This window comes from Prionailurus bengalensis, chromosome B4, assembly GCF_016509475.1.
Source record: "Prionailurus bengalensis isolate Pbe53 chromosome B4, Fcat_Pben_1.1_paternal_pri, whole genome shotgun sequence".
NCBI lineage: Eukaryota > Metazoa > Chordata > Mammalia > Carnivora > Felidae > Prionailurus > Prionailurus bengalensis.
The window spans coordinates 59,098,452-59,116,273 of record NC_057358.1 but is presented as its reverse complement, the minus strand read 5'-3'; the positions used below and the strand labels follow the sequence as shown (position 1 = coordinate 59,116,273).

At 34.9% G+C, this 17,822-nt stretch overlaps 1 protein-coding gene across 3 annotated transcripts in view; it reads right to left on the bottom strand.

Annotated features, from left to right (window-relative positions):
* Positions 1 to 134: 134 nt before the first annotated feature.
* Positions 135 to 17,822, bottom strand: part of RASSF8 (Ras association domain family member 8) — a 118,315-nt gene continuing 100,627 nt past the window's right edge. For all 3 annotated transcript variants that reach the window (XM_043564841.1, XM_043564842.1, XM_043564843.1), the window contains 3 exons: positions 7,101 to 7,990; positions 4,864 to 5,008; positions 135 to 4,255 (listed from right to left, as the gene is read on the bottom strand). In XM_043564841.1, the coding sequence (XP_043420776.1) occupies positions 4,134 to 4,255; positions 4,864 to 5,008; positions 7,101 to 7,990 (1,157 nt within the window). In that variant the 3' untranslated portion in view covers positions 135 to 4,133. The remainder of the gene's footprint in view (positions 4,256 to 4,863; positions 5,009 to 7,100; positions 7,991 to 17,822) is intronic.

Sequence of the window (17,822 nt, the reverse complement as noted above, 5' to 3'; positions counted from 1 at the left end):
TAATTCTTTTAACATTACTTTCAGAGAAATGTAATTTTATGTCACGGTTATGCAGACCTTTTCTCTTTAGTATCTTTTAAAGAAAATAAACTCATATTTTGAAATATTAAACACATAAGAAACAAACCAGCAACTGTAATGCCCCAATGAATCCTGAAAATTTATTAGTTGGGAGAATATCAGATACTGATCCTTTGTTTTACAGCTCATGATAATAATCAGAAAATATACATTTTGAAATGAAAGTCAAAAAAAAAAAAGAATTACATATAATACATATTACAGATATTTTATTGGTACATAAGCAAAGCAGTACTAAAAGCATATTTATGTGTCCACAGTAGTGAACGTGGCAATTATCTGTTTAAAGCTGCAGCAACTCAAATCCTCCTTGGGTCAATACCAAAAGACAGATTGGAAATATATTTAGGGCTATCACCATGTCTGGCTGTAAACCTATTTTTTAATCTTTCCCTCCCCCCATATATATATGTATATACTTTATTGCCTTTATATTTCTGCTGGTTTAATATAATTAGTATACTAAATAGTTATCTGCATGTATTTGGTTTCTAAAAATATATAAAATGCATTGGAATAGAGCTCCTGCAGCTTTCAAGCAGTCACTGTCCTGGCATAGAAAGCTTATTCTGGAAACGTAAAGCAGCAATACTGAATAAATAGTGATTGTTTTGTCTTCTCCACACAGCTGATGGCCTTCACCCAAAACTTAAAAATACTGTAGCAAATAGTATAAACATGCAAAAAATGGACATAATGTAAAAGTAATACTTATGAGCTAAATTTTAATACAATATGGATTAATAAAGACAACTTTAGGTAGAAGAGGGATGTGAACAAAGCACTGTTATATACATATAAATTAAGGCCCAATTTTTCAAAGGCAATGCACACAGGGAAATGCCCATCTGCCCACATCCTTTGGACACCTGAAATCAAGAGTTTTTGCCTTTTCCATATTATTTCCTCAATCCATTATTATAGTTCTAACTTGGAAAGATGTTCACAGAAATGGCTTTAAATGAAGTTTCTTTACTCTAAAGACCGTTTTTCTCTTATTCACAAAGAAAATGTTCTTTTAATGCAGGTACAAAATTTATTTATGCTCTGGAAGCAAGTGTTTTGTTCTTGAACACTGTTAATAATCACACTTCACACCATAAATTCTGCATCTTTACTGTTTTAGCTCTAGTTTATGATTTATTTGAACTATGGGAATTGATGATTATCAGGGATGACTGAGGGAATTAAATAGGTAACTACTATTAATACTAACCAAAGTCTCACATATCAATTCCCTGTGCATCAGGACAAAACAAAACAAAACAAAACAAAACAAAACAAAACAAAACATGCTACTCAACCAAAATATCTCATAAGGAAAAAAAAAAGGACTGAGGCAACCAACTATGGATCATTCTCTGAAGACGCTAGACATTCTAAAGGGTCAAATATACCAGTGCTATTTCAAATTGTTCCTTGGTAAGAAAAAAATATCTTCTAATGTACTTAATACAGGAAATCCTAATAAAACAACAACTTAAAGTATAATAATAATAAAAACCTTATAATCTTGTTTAGTATTTAGAACCTGAATATTCCCCCAGATGCAAAATTTTATATTTGGTATTTTTTGTATATCATTGCCCACTGCCCCCCTCCGAAATGTATCCAAAAGATGTGGCACTTAATCTAACTCATCTATATTCACAATAGATAAAAATGATCAGGAATAGACTACAATATTTTTAAGATGTTCTAGGGAAATGAGTTTTCTTTCTTCTATTTTAAAAAAAGACTTAGAAAATATTTCTTAGAGATGTTCTTCCAGAAGTAATATAACTGATTAAAAAGTATAGCTGCTCAATGTATTTATCAAATTCACATTTATATATTCTTCTCACCTAGGAAATAGTATTTCTATCTATAATTAGGTACATAAAGATTACCTGGCATTTGAAAATTCAGATAAAGTTGTCACAATGCTGCCAGTCTTTCTTTAAAGTTATTAGGTTAATGCTGATAATAATTTACAACAATTAAGTTGGATATTGACTTCGTGTTTTTGATGGCACACCAAGGCATCTTTGCAATTACAAACTGCAAAGTTTAATATATCTTCAGTTTAACATTTTGATTTAAATAGGATGTGATCAATTTATAAAAATGTTTTTCTTTGTGAATAAGATCTTAATTTCTCTGAACAACAATAACAAAATGACTCTTGGTATAGGATGGAACCCTTTAAAAATAAGGCATATATTGGGCATACATAAATCATTGCTGTCACAAAATCTACAAATTATTTTGATTTTTTAATTCTCCTAATTTTTAAATATATGTAGATATGAAATAACTATTATAAATTGAGAGCAAATGTGTACAGACTGTAGTTATTTAGGTAAGAATAACTTATTTATCAAGTTATTTGCAAAATAGTATAATGGCACAGTCAACTTGATAACTCCAAGAACCCAAAGAAAATAATATCTTTAGTTGAGGTCTGCCATTTAGCTGGACTAGAAAAGGCAACTCTGCATTATTACTTTCAGTTCTCTAGAAGCTTCTATATATTTTCATAGCCATTCTTAAAAGTTTTCATTGGAAACCTAAATGCAGCATTCTCAGCATTCATTAAACCAAAAATAAGTCAAATGTGTTAAAACATCCAAAGTTGCCCTCATGCATAAGATATAACTTACATCTTTTTATTGTTACCATGGCATTAATATACTAATCCACTTTTACTTTGTTGCATGTAATACAGAGAATATATTTTCCTCAGAATTAAAAACTACTTTAAATTTCAGTTTAAAGTCTTAATTATACTGTACCAAATTTTGATCAGAGGGAATGTAAAAATGGCTAAATGGTATCTGACCACATCCATCCAGATATTACTTGTGAATCTTAGTTAAGTCACCACTCATGGGAGAGGTGTTGACTCATTTTTGGTTTTATAAATAGAGAAAAATATATGTACAAATGGAGACTCATGTCCTACATGTAAAAGTCAAGCTCAAAAATGGGGAAAAAAAAAAAAGATTAACTTAATTTCCTTTGCAAAAAGTACCTAACTCCAACATACTTTCTCTCTAAGCGATTGGAGAACTGGCAATAGTTCATAAAGTACAGAGTAAATTATGTGCAAGCAAAAGCTTGCCCATGGGTGCTTACACCAACAGATCATACATATGAAGTGGGTCATTTTAAAAATGTATCACTTAAAGTAACCTTTCTGAAGCAGACCCACCAGGTATCTCTAACTTATGTATTATGGCAACTCTTGAGGACCCATGAGATTAAAGTGATTAAGGCAGGGCAGAAACAAAACACATAATGTATCAGGAAACCCCACACCTGTTTGGATAGTCAACAGTTACATTTTTGTTTGTTAAAGATACAATTAACCTCATGAAAATATTTCTATTCTGCTATGTGGTCATTCATGTACTGGAAATATTGTAAAGAAAAGATTAAAGTCCAAATTAAAAAGAAAACCTGAATGACTGGATCTAATTAAGCAATGGTTAGGACAGGTACACAAAATAAATACAAGTGGGTTCTTAAGGACTTAGTTTTGATGGTGGAGCACCCTATGACACCTGTAGAGCTGTAAATTGGCAATGTATGGATGGAGTCTGGCAACATGCACACAGTCATAATCACACCATATATAATGTAATTAGGTCACAGGATAAGTATTAATAAAAAATATTAAAACGTCAACATTTACCCATTAATCGATTATATGGAATAAATTAAACTAAGCCAGTCATGTATTTCTCTTCACTCTTGTCATGGTTTTATTTATGTATACACACAGTATAATACTTTCCTAATGCTCTCAAAATGCTACAAATAAAAATGAAGGCTTTGCATTACAGCTGCTGGACAAAAACGTCAACACTGTTGATGTGTGAAAACACAGTTTCTTTGTTCTTTAGCATCAGTGCACAGGGTATGGCTCCAAGTGGTATGCAATTTAGGACAGAAAAAAGATACGGTGGCTTGTGAAATATATCCTCTGTTCATCATTGGCACAAATCAAAGAAGGAATTTTCACTGTCCTTGGTACCTTCATTGGGTCTCTCCCCTGAAGACAGATAATGTTATACATATATGCCTTCAGGATTAAAACCAGATGAGATAGGATTCTGTAGAATACGGAGATTACTGGGGAGCTGCCGAGATGAACCGGGACGCTTCAGGGACCCGGACTGGAATGGTGCCTCTACATAGAAAACAAAGAAAGCCATTTTGTGGACTCAGCAACTCGAAGGACTTAGCAACGTGAAAAATTAGAATTTTTCCTGCCTGAAGAGCCAACTAACATTACACTGTAAAACTGTAGTCCCCCGTGGGGTCTGGGGTATGAGGAGAAGGCTAAGTCTTCTTGACCCTCTCAGTGATAAAAACAGTTTTCAGTGGTTTCAACAGTTAATGATCTTTGTAAAAAGGTGAGCATTTTGCTTCTCTTTCTTGGTTGTTCGGATGATACATATCTTTTAAATATCAGCACAAATTAATAATAAAGACTTTTAGGAGAGGAGGAAGGGGTGTCAGGAACAGAAGCTAAAATTTGACTCATACATCAGGAAAAAGTTTCTGAAAGAAGCAGTTTAAAACAAATGACAGAAGATTTGGGGATTACATGCTTTTCTAAGTAAATTAAATAACCTAAATATTATTGATTTTCCCCAGAAACAGGACGTACATCAATTTTTTTTTAAGTGGCCCAAGCTTTGAGTGGCAGGTTAACGTTTTAACTGAATGCGAGTAGTTTATTCAAAGTTAACCAGTGAGAATAAAGGGAAAAGAGCAGATTTCTCAACACCTTACCCCTTTCTATGTCTGCATGTGAGGCCTCTACTTCGATGGGCTCCGCTGGCAAAACAGTAACTTTTGTCCCTGTCTGTTGGATAAACTGCTGGAGATTGACTTGACGCAGCTCTTTAGTCAACTGCTCCAGTTCTTGTTCTTTGTCCTAGATGGAAGTTAAAATTTTTCTTTTTATTGGAGGAGTCACTATTGGCCAGCTAAAGACATCCTGGTGATAGTCCATCTGCTTGTGGGGGCTGTGTGTGCGATACTTGCTTGCACAAGAACACAGTCAACAAATCTGTGTTAAATTTGCTAAAAAGAGGCTAAAAAGAGGTCATTTTTGTTCTGTGGCACAGGCCAAAAAGTAAGCAAATAAAGGACAAGAGCTTCTTTAGTCTGTCCTTTTAAATGTGATGCTTTCCTCTGTTAGGAATTCACTATACACCTGATGAAATAAATCTATGTCTATAGACTTTCATCAATAAATACCGGTTACCATCCATCCCAGTGTTTATAGCAATGTTGCTATAAGCTGTTCACAAATAAATTTCCCTATTATTTACTTCAAAACCGACTGTAAAATTCATAGTCATTTGGTCTGTGAGACTCAGAAAAGTTCTTGTATTTGGTGGACTGTTCAAGTGTTCATGGGATCCGTTATTGAGATTTATATTAGAGCATGAGGAAAGCAAAGTTCCCACAAGATTTTCACTGTGGGGTTCTTAATTAAATCCTTGGCAAAGACAGATCTGAGAACCGAAGATCTTTAAAGAAAGGAGATCAAGTTTGGACAGCCAGAAAGCTCAAAAAACAAGGAAAGGCATTGATGAAGTTCTCTTTCTCTCCTTTACTGCACTATAGGGAAAAGTGGCAAGGACTCATCCAGGTTGAGTCTGTTTGATGAACCTGCCAGGGGTAGGGGAGAGATACCAGAAATGAGTGGTTGCTTCCTCCACTTACTTTGAGCGTAGCAGGTACTTGGAGATATGTTAGTTTGATTATGAAATATTTTTCAATGGGTGGTGAGATTTACTAGTAATGGCTGTCAAGAATTAGTGTTTCCTGTAGATAATAGCAAAGGCAACACAACTTCCAATTGTACCCTTTTTAAGGGTCAAAGTGAATCCAAATAGTAGAATACTGACAAATCAGAGGTTAACAACTTTCCACTGCATGAGAAATTCTCAATTTTCAAAATTTTGGTGGCAGTTTTCTCTCTCACTATGGTTAGTGGCACAGAAAGGAAATCATGAAAGTTCTTTCTGAAAGCTCAGCTTTCTCTGCTGATAAAACTGTTGATATTCCAGTTGAGAAATTCTTCTCAAACTTCCACGTGCATAGGCACTATCTGGACACCTTATTACAAATATAGATTCTGAATTTTTAACAAATGTGTCCTGAACTGCATGGATCACTCTGAATAGCAAGCTTCTTAACCAGCACTGATCAATAATACAGCAACCACTAGACATGTGCCAGAGAGCATTTGAAATGTGGCCAAATGTAACAAAAATCAGAAATGTGAATTTATGTACTATTTAAGCTTTTATTTAATATTAATATTTAATATTTTAACTATTATTTATTTTTAATACCTCTTTTGTAATTCTCCTAACATTATCACATTTTCTTTTCAAGAACGGGTGTCTAAGAAATTTAAGTTGAGTAATCAGCACCTAATGGCAAAATATAAATATTCTTGTATGTGAACCAGAGTGGAAAATCAGAGAGGAACCTCTGTGTCCCTCTCCTCAGGAAAGCAAAGGAGAGTAAGTAATGTGGAGAGAAGGGAACTATTTACATCTCAAGAAAGATGGGGTTAGCAACAATGGAGAAGAAATAAATAAGCAGTTAACTAGCCACGCAGTCCCTGGCAAACCAATCTGCAGTAATCTCTTTTGCACTGGATTCCTTATCTCTAAAAGGAGTGAAGGTCAGATTCACTATCTCATCATTAGTGTCCATTCCAGCTCCGAGGTTCTATTCTCTGTATCCAATTACCTAATGTTACAACTGACACACAGTAAGAAACCTGTTGCCATGGAACAAGGATCAGTGTGGCTTTAGCACTCATCTCTGTTTTGGTCTCACATCTTAGCTTTGTCGTAAGTCACAGAAATTCTAAGAAACTTATAAGCCAAGATAGCTTTCTAACTTTCAATATAAGAGAAAATGGACAATCATTAAAGAAAATGCCAAGAATATATTAATTCTTTTAAACAGACGAAACATCCTTTTTGTAAAAATGTTCTTACCTGTAATCGTTTGGTGGCTTGTCCAAGAGATCTCTCTACAGCTTTAATGCCATTTTCCAGCCTCAGACTCTGTTGGCCTTGAATGTCAATTTCTCCTTTGACCTTACCAATCTTTCCTTTAACCTCTTCTTCATTGATTTGTGCCTCCTGAACTTCCCGTTGTAATTTTTCTGCTTCAAGACCACTTTCCATAGTCTGGATCTGAGCCAAATAGTCCTTTAATTTGCTCTCACATTCTGTTATTTTCTGTCTTATTTCTTGAAGTTGATCCTTCAGCTGTTTTTCATTTTCCTGTTCAATCTGCAATTCATTTTCCCAAAATTCTTCCTCTTCAATTTCTACATCATTTCTTTTGATCTTTTGCTCCAGGCGGACAATTTCCTCTTCAAGGTTAGAATTATACTTTTGCTCCCAAAACTGTATTTCGATTTCATTTGATTCTAGCTCTTTCTCAATGGATTGAAGCTTCTCTGTCTGTAACCGAATCAGCTTCTTTAACTCATCTGCTGTTGTTTTGCAGTTATTCAGCACCTTTTGCTTAAATTCGGTTTCTTTACCCTTTCCAAAAATGTCCATTAATCCTTTGGCACCTCCTGTAAATGTTAATGATTTCCTTTTAGGTTCTCTCCTTTTGATTGATTTGTCAATCTGAGGCCTCAGTTTGGCTAAAGGGGGCAAACTCTGCCTGTATAAAGTTCTTTCAGGAATTCGAGCCACACTGTCTGAAGTGGGTCGCTCACTAAGAGATGGCCCAGTTCGACGTAAAATTAGCTGTACATCACTAGCATACTGCCCCCATTTGTTTAAGGATATGATAGGATTTTCATGAGGCGCTAAGTGTCTTTCAGTATCTCTCCATTTTTCTATAAGAGTGTACCTTCCAGTTCGACCTAGATAAAAAAGATAATAACAAACTGTCAAAGTGGCATATGCAATAGCTAAAATAATGCTACAGAGGACACTATTTAATAAATGTGTCTTCTTGATTAGCATCAAAGTCTAGTCCATGCTGCTTTTAAAACTTCCCTTGAAGATATGTTAACAGCATAAAATTATGGGATGTGAATTACATATATCCTTCAGATTTGCTTAGAAATTGGACACTTTAAAACTCAGGGAGACTTTTATGCTCTTGTTAAATGCCTGATTCCCTAGACCTTCCTGTGTGGGACAAGACTTCTAGATAAAACAAAGGATGACAGGAGAATGCCCCACTGGAAGCCATGAGGGCCTGGTCGCAGGAACTAGGTAGAACTTCAAAACTGGAATAAATTTCCTCTTTGTGAATTCCTATGCTTTCTCTGCACATTAGAACTTGGGAAGGTTAGAGGCCCATTTTCCTCCTGAAAGGAGATATTGAGCCAGTGAACAACATGCTACTTAGCTAAGAGGTGGCTGTACAGGTCTTTCCTCTGTTTCTGCATAAGGGCTTGGCCATCCCATAGCTCACACTGCTGGTATCTTTCTGCACACCTGTGGCAAATAAAAATCACTTCAGTGAAAACAAGTCTTCAAAATAATTTTGTAAAAAAATAGGAGCTGAAAGAGAAGCCTTCTACAGTTTTGATAGTTGTAGCTTAGAAGCCGATTAAAAAAAATTTTTTTAAAGGCAAAAATATTAAAAAAAAACAGTAATAAAATCATATATAAATAGAAATACTGAACCTAACTAGTAATTACAGAAGATAAAATTTCAGAAGACAGTATAATATCATTAAATTGAACACAGTTTCTAAACATTTTCATTTAAGGTAGGTAGGTCAGATGGATATTTTGTTAAAAATATCCACTACATACCTGAAACTAATATAAATGTTACATGTCAATTACATCTCAATAAAAAAGCATCCATTACTACTTAACATTATTACAAGGAAGAAAAAAACTGATCCTGGCACCTAGTAATTATAATACTGGTCCATACAGCTACTGATTTATCTTCTTTTTGAATTTCATGAGCTTCTGAACCAGTAGTAGTTATTTTCTCAGTTACTAGGTCAATAAATTAAGATCTGGATATACATATTCCTATGTATATGAGTAGCCATGTATGCAGTGTAGAGTTAGTACACAAAGAATGATACTGCTTTAAACATATGCATATATTCTCCTTTAAGGACACTGAATCTTGGGTACAGCTGCAAAGTTGAAGCTTGGGAGGCAAACAGACTGGAGTTTTAATCCCAGGTTTTGTTTTTTTGTTTTTTTTCTTGAGAGAGACAGACACAGAGTCAGAGAAGGGAAGGGGGAGGGAGAGGGAGAGGGAGAATGTTAAACAGGTTTCACACCCAACATGGAGCCCAACACAGGGCTCCATCTCACCACCATAAGGTCATGACCTGAGCTAAAATCCAGAGTCTGAGGCTTAATAGATTGAGCCACTCAGGCACCTCAGTCCTATGTTTTAATTGCCTACTGGATAAATAGCATAACCTCACTTCTAAAATAGAGACCGTAGCAGTATGTCACAGGTTCTGGGAGTCAGAGTCAGACATAGTAAGCACCTACAACACTGCCTGGCCCGTGGCAGGCATTCAGTACATGGTAGCCATTATTAATTGTAAACATTGTTAGTCACATAACAAAAGGGTTGACCAGAGACCTCTTAAAAATGATGTGACATGACAATAATCTGACTTAAAAATCCTTCAGCACCTTTCAACAACTCTCAACTATACAGAGCTGGAAAGAGCAAAAAGGCTCTGGAGTCAGAAGGCCTGTGTTCAAGTTTGGCTCTGCCAGCTACTTAAATGATCTGCGTGATGCATTAAATTTCCTTTGGCTTCAGTTTCCCCATCTAAAGGGTGAGAATAGTATTTTCTTACTGATACTGTTGTGAGTCAAATGAGATGTGAAATATAAAATTTTTTTTCTAAAATTCAAAAGTTCTATACAAATATTAGTTGTTACTATTATCAAAATGCCTGGGCAAACAAGGGGAATGAAGAAGAAAGCCTTAGTACAGTCGATTGGCTTCTTGGAGTAAAAACGTTTCTAGTGACTTTCAGGTTAAAAGTTGCTGTAATTACTCCAAGAGAAACCACATGACAAATCTGCAAGGCTAAAACTGTTCCACGTGTACTCACTGCTTCAAAGATCACAGCACTCTGTGTTCTTGGCTTTCCTGCCTGTCAACTACTTTTAGAATCTCACTCTTATCTGGAGCTCTGTGTCCTCGTAAGTAATGTGAGGGGTTAGACTAGATCAGCAGAGCCCTCTCTAATTCTACCAGGCCAATGAAGCATCTTGAAAAAGAAAACAGAATCATTACATTATACAAGTTATATTAACAATTTAAAAGACCCTAATTTAGTCATAATTAAATACGAAGCTAATTTTTCCAATGCTTAATGGTACTGCTGCCCTACGAGAATGTCTTGGTAGAAGATTATTTAGAATTACTTTTAATGCCAGTTTTCCCTTTTTTGTTAAATAATGCATATTTAGTGCAGTTAGACAAAAAGAAAAAAAATCTATCCAGTAATATAAAAAAGCTTTTATAAAAGGTAAATTAATAGCTTTGATTTTATTATAAAAATTGGGTTTTAGATAGGTTATGTAACAGTTAAATCCCATAATAATTATTTTTAATACCATACTTGGCAAGACCCTAAAGATCCTATTTCATTTGGATAGATTCAAATTCCTCCTGCAAAACTCCTTTCAATGCATTTTATTAAACGGATACACTGAGTTGTACCTTGCATTCCATCTTGATGTACCCCTAAAACTAACAAAAAGGAGTATCTACCTACCTACCTACCTACCTACCTACCTACCTACCTGTAGCATTTGTAGATTAGGCTGTTGTGGCTATTTAGAAATGTGTGCCACAATAATGAATGGTAAATAAAATACTGATTGTACTTTTGGATAGATGAAGCAATTGAGTGTATTCCCAGTATTGTATTAACTTCATATAATAAGGAAAATCACATGGAGAGGCTTTAATGCATTAGTGGAATCTCACTGGATGATTGACATAAATTAAAAGGAAATAGGATAATAGATTCTTCTCATCTAAGTTAAAGCAGAATAGTATGTAATATGAAGTTTTTGAAAATATACACCAAAACTCAAATATTCAAATATGAGTCACTCAGAAACATTATGCCCTTATTTCAACCACTCAACAACATTGTGTAAATCATTTTTACACAATTTTAGAAAATTTCTAGAGAAATTTTTGGCTCTAGAGAGCCAAATAACAAAATCATGATTGAAAAGTCACATCTTGTTATTTAGTCAACAAGTACATATAGAACATCAAATACCTGTCAGAAATAGTGTCAGGCCCTAGGGATATAAATTCTATTGAACACCTTGATCATCAACCCTCTTTGTAAGTTTTAGCTTTAGCTGACATTTGGTTTTTTCTTCAGTTTCAAATCCTTCTTACCCCCAAAATGAATACTATACATTATTCAAAAAAACATCACAGAGAGTTGCATTCATCACCTATGAATTTAATGCTAACAAATCTTCCTGTTTCTGGATATATTAGAAGTGATGTCAGTAAACTTATTCTTTATCATGAATCCTACCGCCCTGAATTTTTCCAATAACAGATACTTTTTGCTCCTTGAGCTATATAAACATTTTGGATTCTTATATAGACTCTAGTTAACATAACCAATCATTCTCATAATGACTTAGAATTCTTACAAGGAACATCTCTGTAAAAGAAATTGCATTGTATCATTTTATAGTCTGTTAAATGCTTTTGATGCTGACACACACACACACACACACACACATATATAAAACAAAGATATATAAAATATATAAAAATATATTTTACACACAGGCTTAATTGGTTTTGTGAAATAAGCAGTATAGATATGATCCTCAACTTTTCAGTGAAGAAATCAAAGCTTAAAAAATTTAAAGCAATTTATCAATTACATACAACTACTCTGCAAATTTGTCAATGGATTTTCTATAAGTCCTAAGTGTAGCTATTAAGATAATTTTAACCATAGAGTATTTAATTTATAATGACAGTGATATAATGTAAATATCTCTGAATATAACCTGTTGGTCAGCTATAGACAACCCAGAGTTAAGTCATTCACAGTATATTTTCCCACAGTGTTGATGAGAATATCATGTAATCTATTTATCGTGTAATCACAGAATCACTGCACATTAATTTAGGAACTATTTAGTATTATATGATGAGTTTATTACTATTAAAAAATAATAAAACCATTAAATTTATTGATTTCATAATGATTTACATTTATTATGCCTCTATTTGCTAGGCACTGTGTTGCTTACTTTGCATAAATACTATTAATCAAAATAAGAGGTAACATTTATCACTATAGACCAGTAATATTTGGGGGGACTTTTTGTTAATGTAGCATAATCTAACCCATCCTGACTGATGCATGCTATGAATTACATGTATTTACATTCATTAAAATAATCTTTTATGGATGTAGAAAATATAGAAAGTACTTAGAATTATGAATGATTACACTATTGTTATAAATATCAAAACTGTAAAAGATAATCTTGGCTACATAAAAGCAGTATAATTTACTATTAAGGACTTTTATTTCTTGTTTCAGTATAATTCAATCAATAACTATACTTTCTAACAGATGTCCACTGAGATTATAGGGGGTATAACCAAAACAGTATACAAGAAGTTAAGAGCAGGGTTCTTGAATTAAGACTACTGGTTTGAATCCCAGTTACCCTCTTACTAGCTCTAGGAGCTTGGGCAAGTTATCTGGTATCTCTGTGCCTTAGCTTGATCATCTATAGAGATAATAGATGATCCTCATAAGACTTGCGAGGATTAAGTGGAAAATTTAATTCACAACCCAGTAAATGAAAAATAAGACTTTAAAACTGTCAAGAATTATGGAGAGTGAAATCTTTAAACTTATCTAGAGGTACATAAAAGGAGTGTGTATAGTGATTACTTCTAGGAGGCAAGATCGTGAGTGATTTTTAAAATTTTCTTTGTATCTTTTCTGAATTTCAAAAAGTCTATAATGAATACATCTGTAAAATGGGTAAATTTGTAAATTTCTAAAATTGATAATTTATGCATGAAATTAATAAGAGTTAAATGTGAGAACATAAAATATTATTTTCCTTATCTTCTAAAGGATCATATACTCTTAGAAATGGATAGGGCATTAGGTGGTCACCTAGTTCAGCCTGTAATTTATAGAAAACTTTAAAAAATTCATTCAGTTATTCACAAATATGTATTGAGTGTCTACTACTTAGGCATGGCTTTAAGCTATGAGAATAGGCAATAACAAAACAGTAGCAGGCAATATACAGCACACAAATAAATGTAGGTCTACTGTCCATTATCCAACAGCTTTAAGGCCAGATATGCTGAAACTTCAGAACTTTTTGGATTTTAGAAAGGTAACATGGTGCTATCCCTATAGGTCTATAATCAAACATATTACAGTTTACGAAGTAAAATGTATCAACATTCATATCAAATGGAATAAATAGAAATTAAAAACAGCCTCATATTGAATCAGAACAGTTTTTAGCACCAGATGAGCTCAAGACATTCCAAGTGTGGCTAACAAATGAAGTATGATAAATTTAAGGCTTTCAGAAATGTTTAGATTTAAAAATGTGTATATGGTCTATATATGTGGCCTATAGGTAATATGTCAGGAGGGGTGAGTGCTATAGAGAAAATTAGAGTATGGCAGATAAAGAGTATGTGAGTGTATGTACATGTGTGTATGGATATGTGGTCAGGGACATCTTTTGTGGGAAGATATTTAAGCAGAGATCCAAGGGAACGAATTTTGAAGATATCTGGGTGCAGAGTATTCTCAGCAGAGAAAAGAACAGAGGCAAAGACTGAGGCAGAAATATCTTTGGTATAAGTAAAGGGACAATCAAAAGTAAGTGGTAGAGAATGAAGTCAGATTGGTGAGGGGGTAGAGATTCATTAGTGTCTTGAAGACCACTGTATGGACTTACACACACACACACACACACACACACACACACACACACACACACACAATGGAATATTACTCAAAAACAAGAATGAAATCTTGCCATGTGCAACAGCATGGAGCTGCAAAGTATTATGCTAAGGGAAATAAGTCAGTCAATGAAAGACAAATACCATATGATTTTACTCATATGTGGAATGTAAGAAATAAAACAAAGGAGCATGGAGGGTGAGGGAGGGGCAAACCAAGAAACAGACTCTTAAGTATAGAGAACAAAGTGATGGTTACCAGAGGGGAGGTGGGTGGAGGGGAGGTAATGAAGCTTAAGGAGGGCACTTGATGATGAGCAACAAGTGTTGTATGTAAGTGTGAAATCACTAAATTGTATGCGTGAAACTGCTATTATACTGTATGTTAACTAACTGGAATTTAAATAGAAACTTAAAAAAAAAAGTATTACTTTAAAAGAAATATGGGATGCCTGGGTGGCTCAGTCAGTTGGGCATCCAACTCCTGATGTCGGCTCAGGTCATGATCTCATGGTTTGTGGGATCCAGTCTTGCACTGGGGTCTGTGCTGACAGTGTGGAGCCTGCTTGGGATTCTCTGTCTCCCTCTCTCTCTGACCCTCCTCCACTTGTGCTCTCTCTTTCTCTGTCTCAAAATAAACAAACATTAAATAAAAGAAATTTGTTAAGAATAGGCTGGAGGGGACCAAGATGATGCAGGGAGATGAGTTGGAAGACTACAGCAAAAACCTAAGTGAGAAATGATGGTGGCTTACATCAAGTTGTTAACAGTGACTGTGAAGAGAAACAAGATTCTGCATGTATACTGAAGGTAGTACAGGTAGGATTTGTTACTGGGTTAGTTGTAAGATATTAGAACAACAACAAAAAAGATCACATAATAGTTTTCAGTCTAATCAATTAAAAGAAAAGAGATTTCATTTGTTGAGATAAAGAGAAAGAAGAAATTTGTGGGTGGGCAGCAGCGGAGAAACAGACTTGGGTTCTCTCATTTGAAGTTTGAGATACCAGTTAGTCGTCTTCTAGAACAGTTTACTACAATACCCATTAACCACTAGCCACATTTAAATTTTAATTAAAAATTCATTTCCTCAGTTATACTAGCCACATTTCAAGTACTCAGTAGCTGCATGTGGCTAGTGGTTACTATACTGCATAGCACAGATACAGACCATTATTATCCTTGCAGAAAGTTCTACGGGACACCACTGTTTTAGAAACTATGTTTTATTGAATACTTACTTTAGGCAAAGCAATGGTGTAAGAAGAATAAACAAGCAGGATCCCTACTGTAGGGGGACTTCCAGAGAAAAGAAGTGTTGAATAGTTAAATTAGAATTCAGTATAAAATGTGCTTGTTTGAAAACTGATCTCGTGGGGCAAACTATATGAAACAAGGCTTCTTAGGAACAGTTCACTCCACCTTGGACCCCAGCCCCATCAATTTGTTTATATTAAATGCTAACTCTGGCCCCAGTTGAAGGAGATATAGGAATAAGATCATTAGAAGTGGGAACAGAGAAAAATTCTAAATCTTTAGTACTTCAAATGGTACCAGGCAACAAAGGAGTGTGAATCAGAAAACTTTTCCCTCAGTCTCCTTGATTTCTTCCTCTTTTCCTCTCTAATCTTTTGTTAGCCATACTTTACTTAAGTTCTAAGCTACTTGAGGGCAGAAATACATTCTTTTCATATTTTGGGAATATTGTAAAAGCAAATGCATTTTCTGGACTATAACTTGAAACAGGCTTTCTGTTTCACATACAGATTTGAGAAGCAGTTTGGATTGTGAAATAATGGCATTTCTGGGATAGTTTATGAGAAAAACAAGATAAAATATCTGAAATTGGGACTGTTTCAGAAAGCCCAAGATGTATACAGTGACCAAACACACAGCACGCTGCAGGACAGTTTATCCATCTCTTGCCAATTAAATGTTTCAGAGTTATGTTTTTATTTTGTTATTCTGTCTCATTATTCCACCACCTAGATATAACCTGTCAAGGTAGTCACAGATCAGAGTAGAAAGGATTTCTTTCTATACTATTAGATGCATTCAACATCTTTTACCAATTTATGTTCTATTTTCAGCTATTTTCTAATTTGACTCAATTGATTAGCAGCACCAAGTCAAAAAATGTTTGCTGCCATATATATTTGCAAATTACCAAGTTGTGTAAATATTTTTGTGTCCTGATGGTTTCCTGAAAGTAATTTTAGTTATTCAGAGAATTTCAATAATCCCTAATCAAGAATATATCTATGGTGTTTCCATCCCATGAGGCAAATGTGTGGGTTTGAACCCATGAAGGTATTCTACAAGTTGCTTCAGTATACATTTTTTAGAAGCATCTGCAGTTTTCTCATTCAGTACATACTCCGCTAACAGGATACCTAAACTTTTACTGTGTTAAACCATAGAGTTTCTGGGACTGTATGTCACAGAATTAATTTTCCCCAATTGATAAACCCCTTATTGTTTCTTATAGTGGAAATAAGGTCAAAATAATACTATAAAACTTTCACTTAGTGTTTAAACTTTGAATGCCAATAACCCACATTACAAGACGGATAAATATTTAAGTATGTATCAAAAGCGCCCTGCATCTGAAGCTGAGAAAATCTTATGGCACAAGAGAAACAAGGATCAACAGTCCTCGGCTGGTTGCCAGTTGAGTCATCTCTCAGATGAATTCTGAATTTAATGAAGTATTTATGATACAGGAAAAGAGTTGTTTGGCCAAGTCTGGAGAAATATAAAACCTCTATATTCAAGTCATCAACTTTTCAAAACGGTCTGGACTGAGTTACCGAGAAAGCAAAAATGGGGGTAGATTTTAGTTAAAACTTCTTTCTGGCTTGTTCACAAACAGGTACATTACACTGTTTAGTTCAAATTGATGAACACACACCTGGTATATCTGGGCATTTTCCCTTTGAAATTCTGTGTAGAAAATGTGACTATCATATGATATGGACAGATGCAGCTTACTGCACTCCTTAGCCACCCTGTAAAATATACTCATTTTCTTTTAAAACACTGCCCATGGCTTTTTTTTTTTTTAATATTTATTTATTTTTGAGAGACAGAGAGACACAGAGTGCAAGTGGGGGAGGGACAGAGAGAGATGGAGACACAGAATCTGAAGCAGGCTCCAGGCTCCAAGCTGTGAGCGCAGAGCCCGACACGGGGCTCAAACTACTCACGAAGTGTGAGATCATGACCAGAGCCGAAGTTGGATGCTTAACTGACTGAGCCACCCAGGTGCCCCTTATTTTTATTTTTTAAAAATGTTTATTATTGAGAGAGAGAATGAGAACACATGTGAGCGGGGGAGGGGCAGAGAGAGAAGGTGAGAGAGAATCTCAAGCTTAATCTCATGAGTTGTGAGATCACGAGCTGAGCTGAAATAAAGAGTCAAATGCTTAACTGACTGAGCCACCCCAGGCACCCCTGAATTTTTTATTTTAAAGAGAGAGCACACAAGCAAAGAGAGAGAGAGCGAGAGAGAGAGGGAGAGACAGAGAATCTTAAGCAGGCTCTATGCTCTGCATGGAGCCTTGATGCGGGGCTCTATCACATGACCCTGGGATCATGACCTGAGCCGGTATCAGGAGTTGGATGCTCAAATGACTGAGCCACCGGCACCCCAATGTTTTTCTTTTCAAAAAGTAGTCAGAATAAACAGTAAATAGGATCTTTTCCTAATGAGGGGTCTGGGAACTAGGAATCTATGTTTT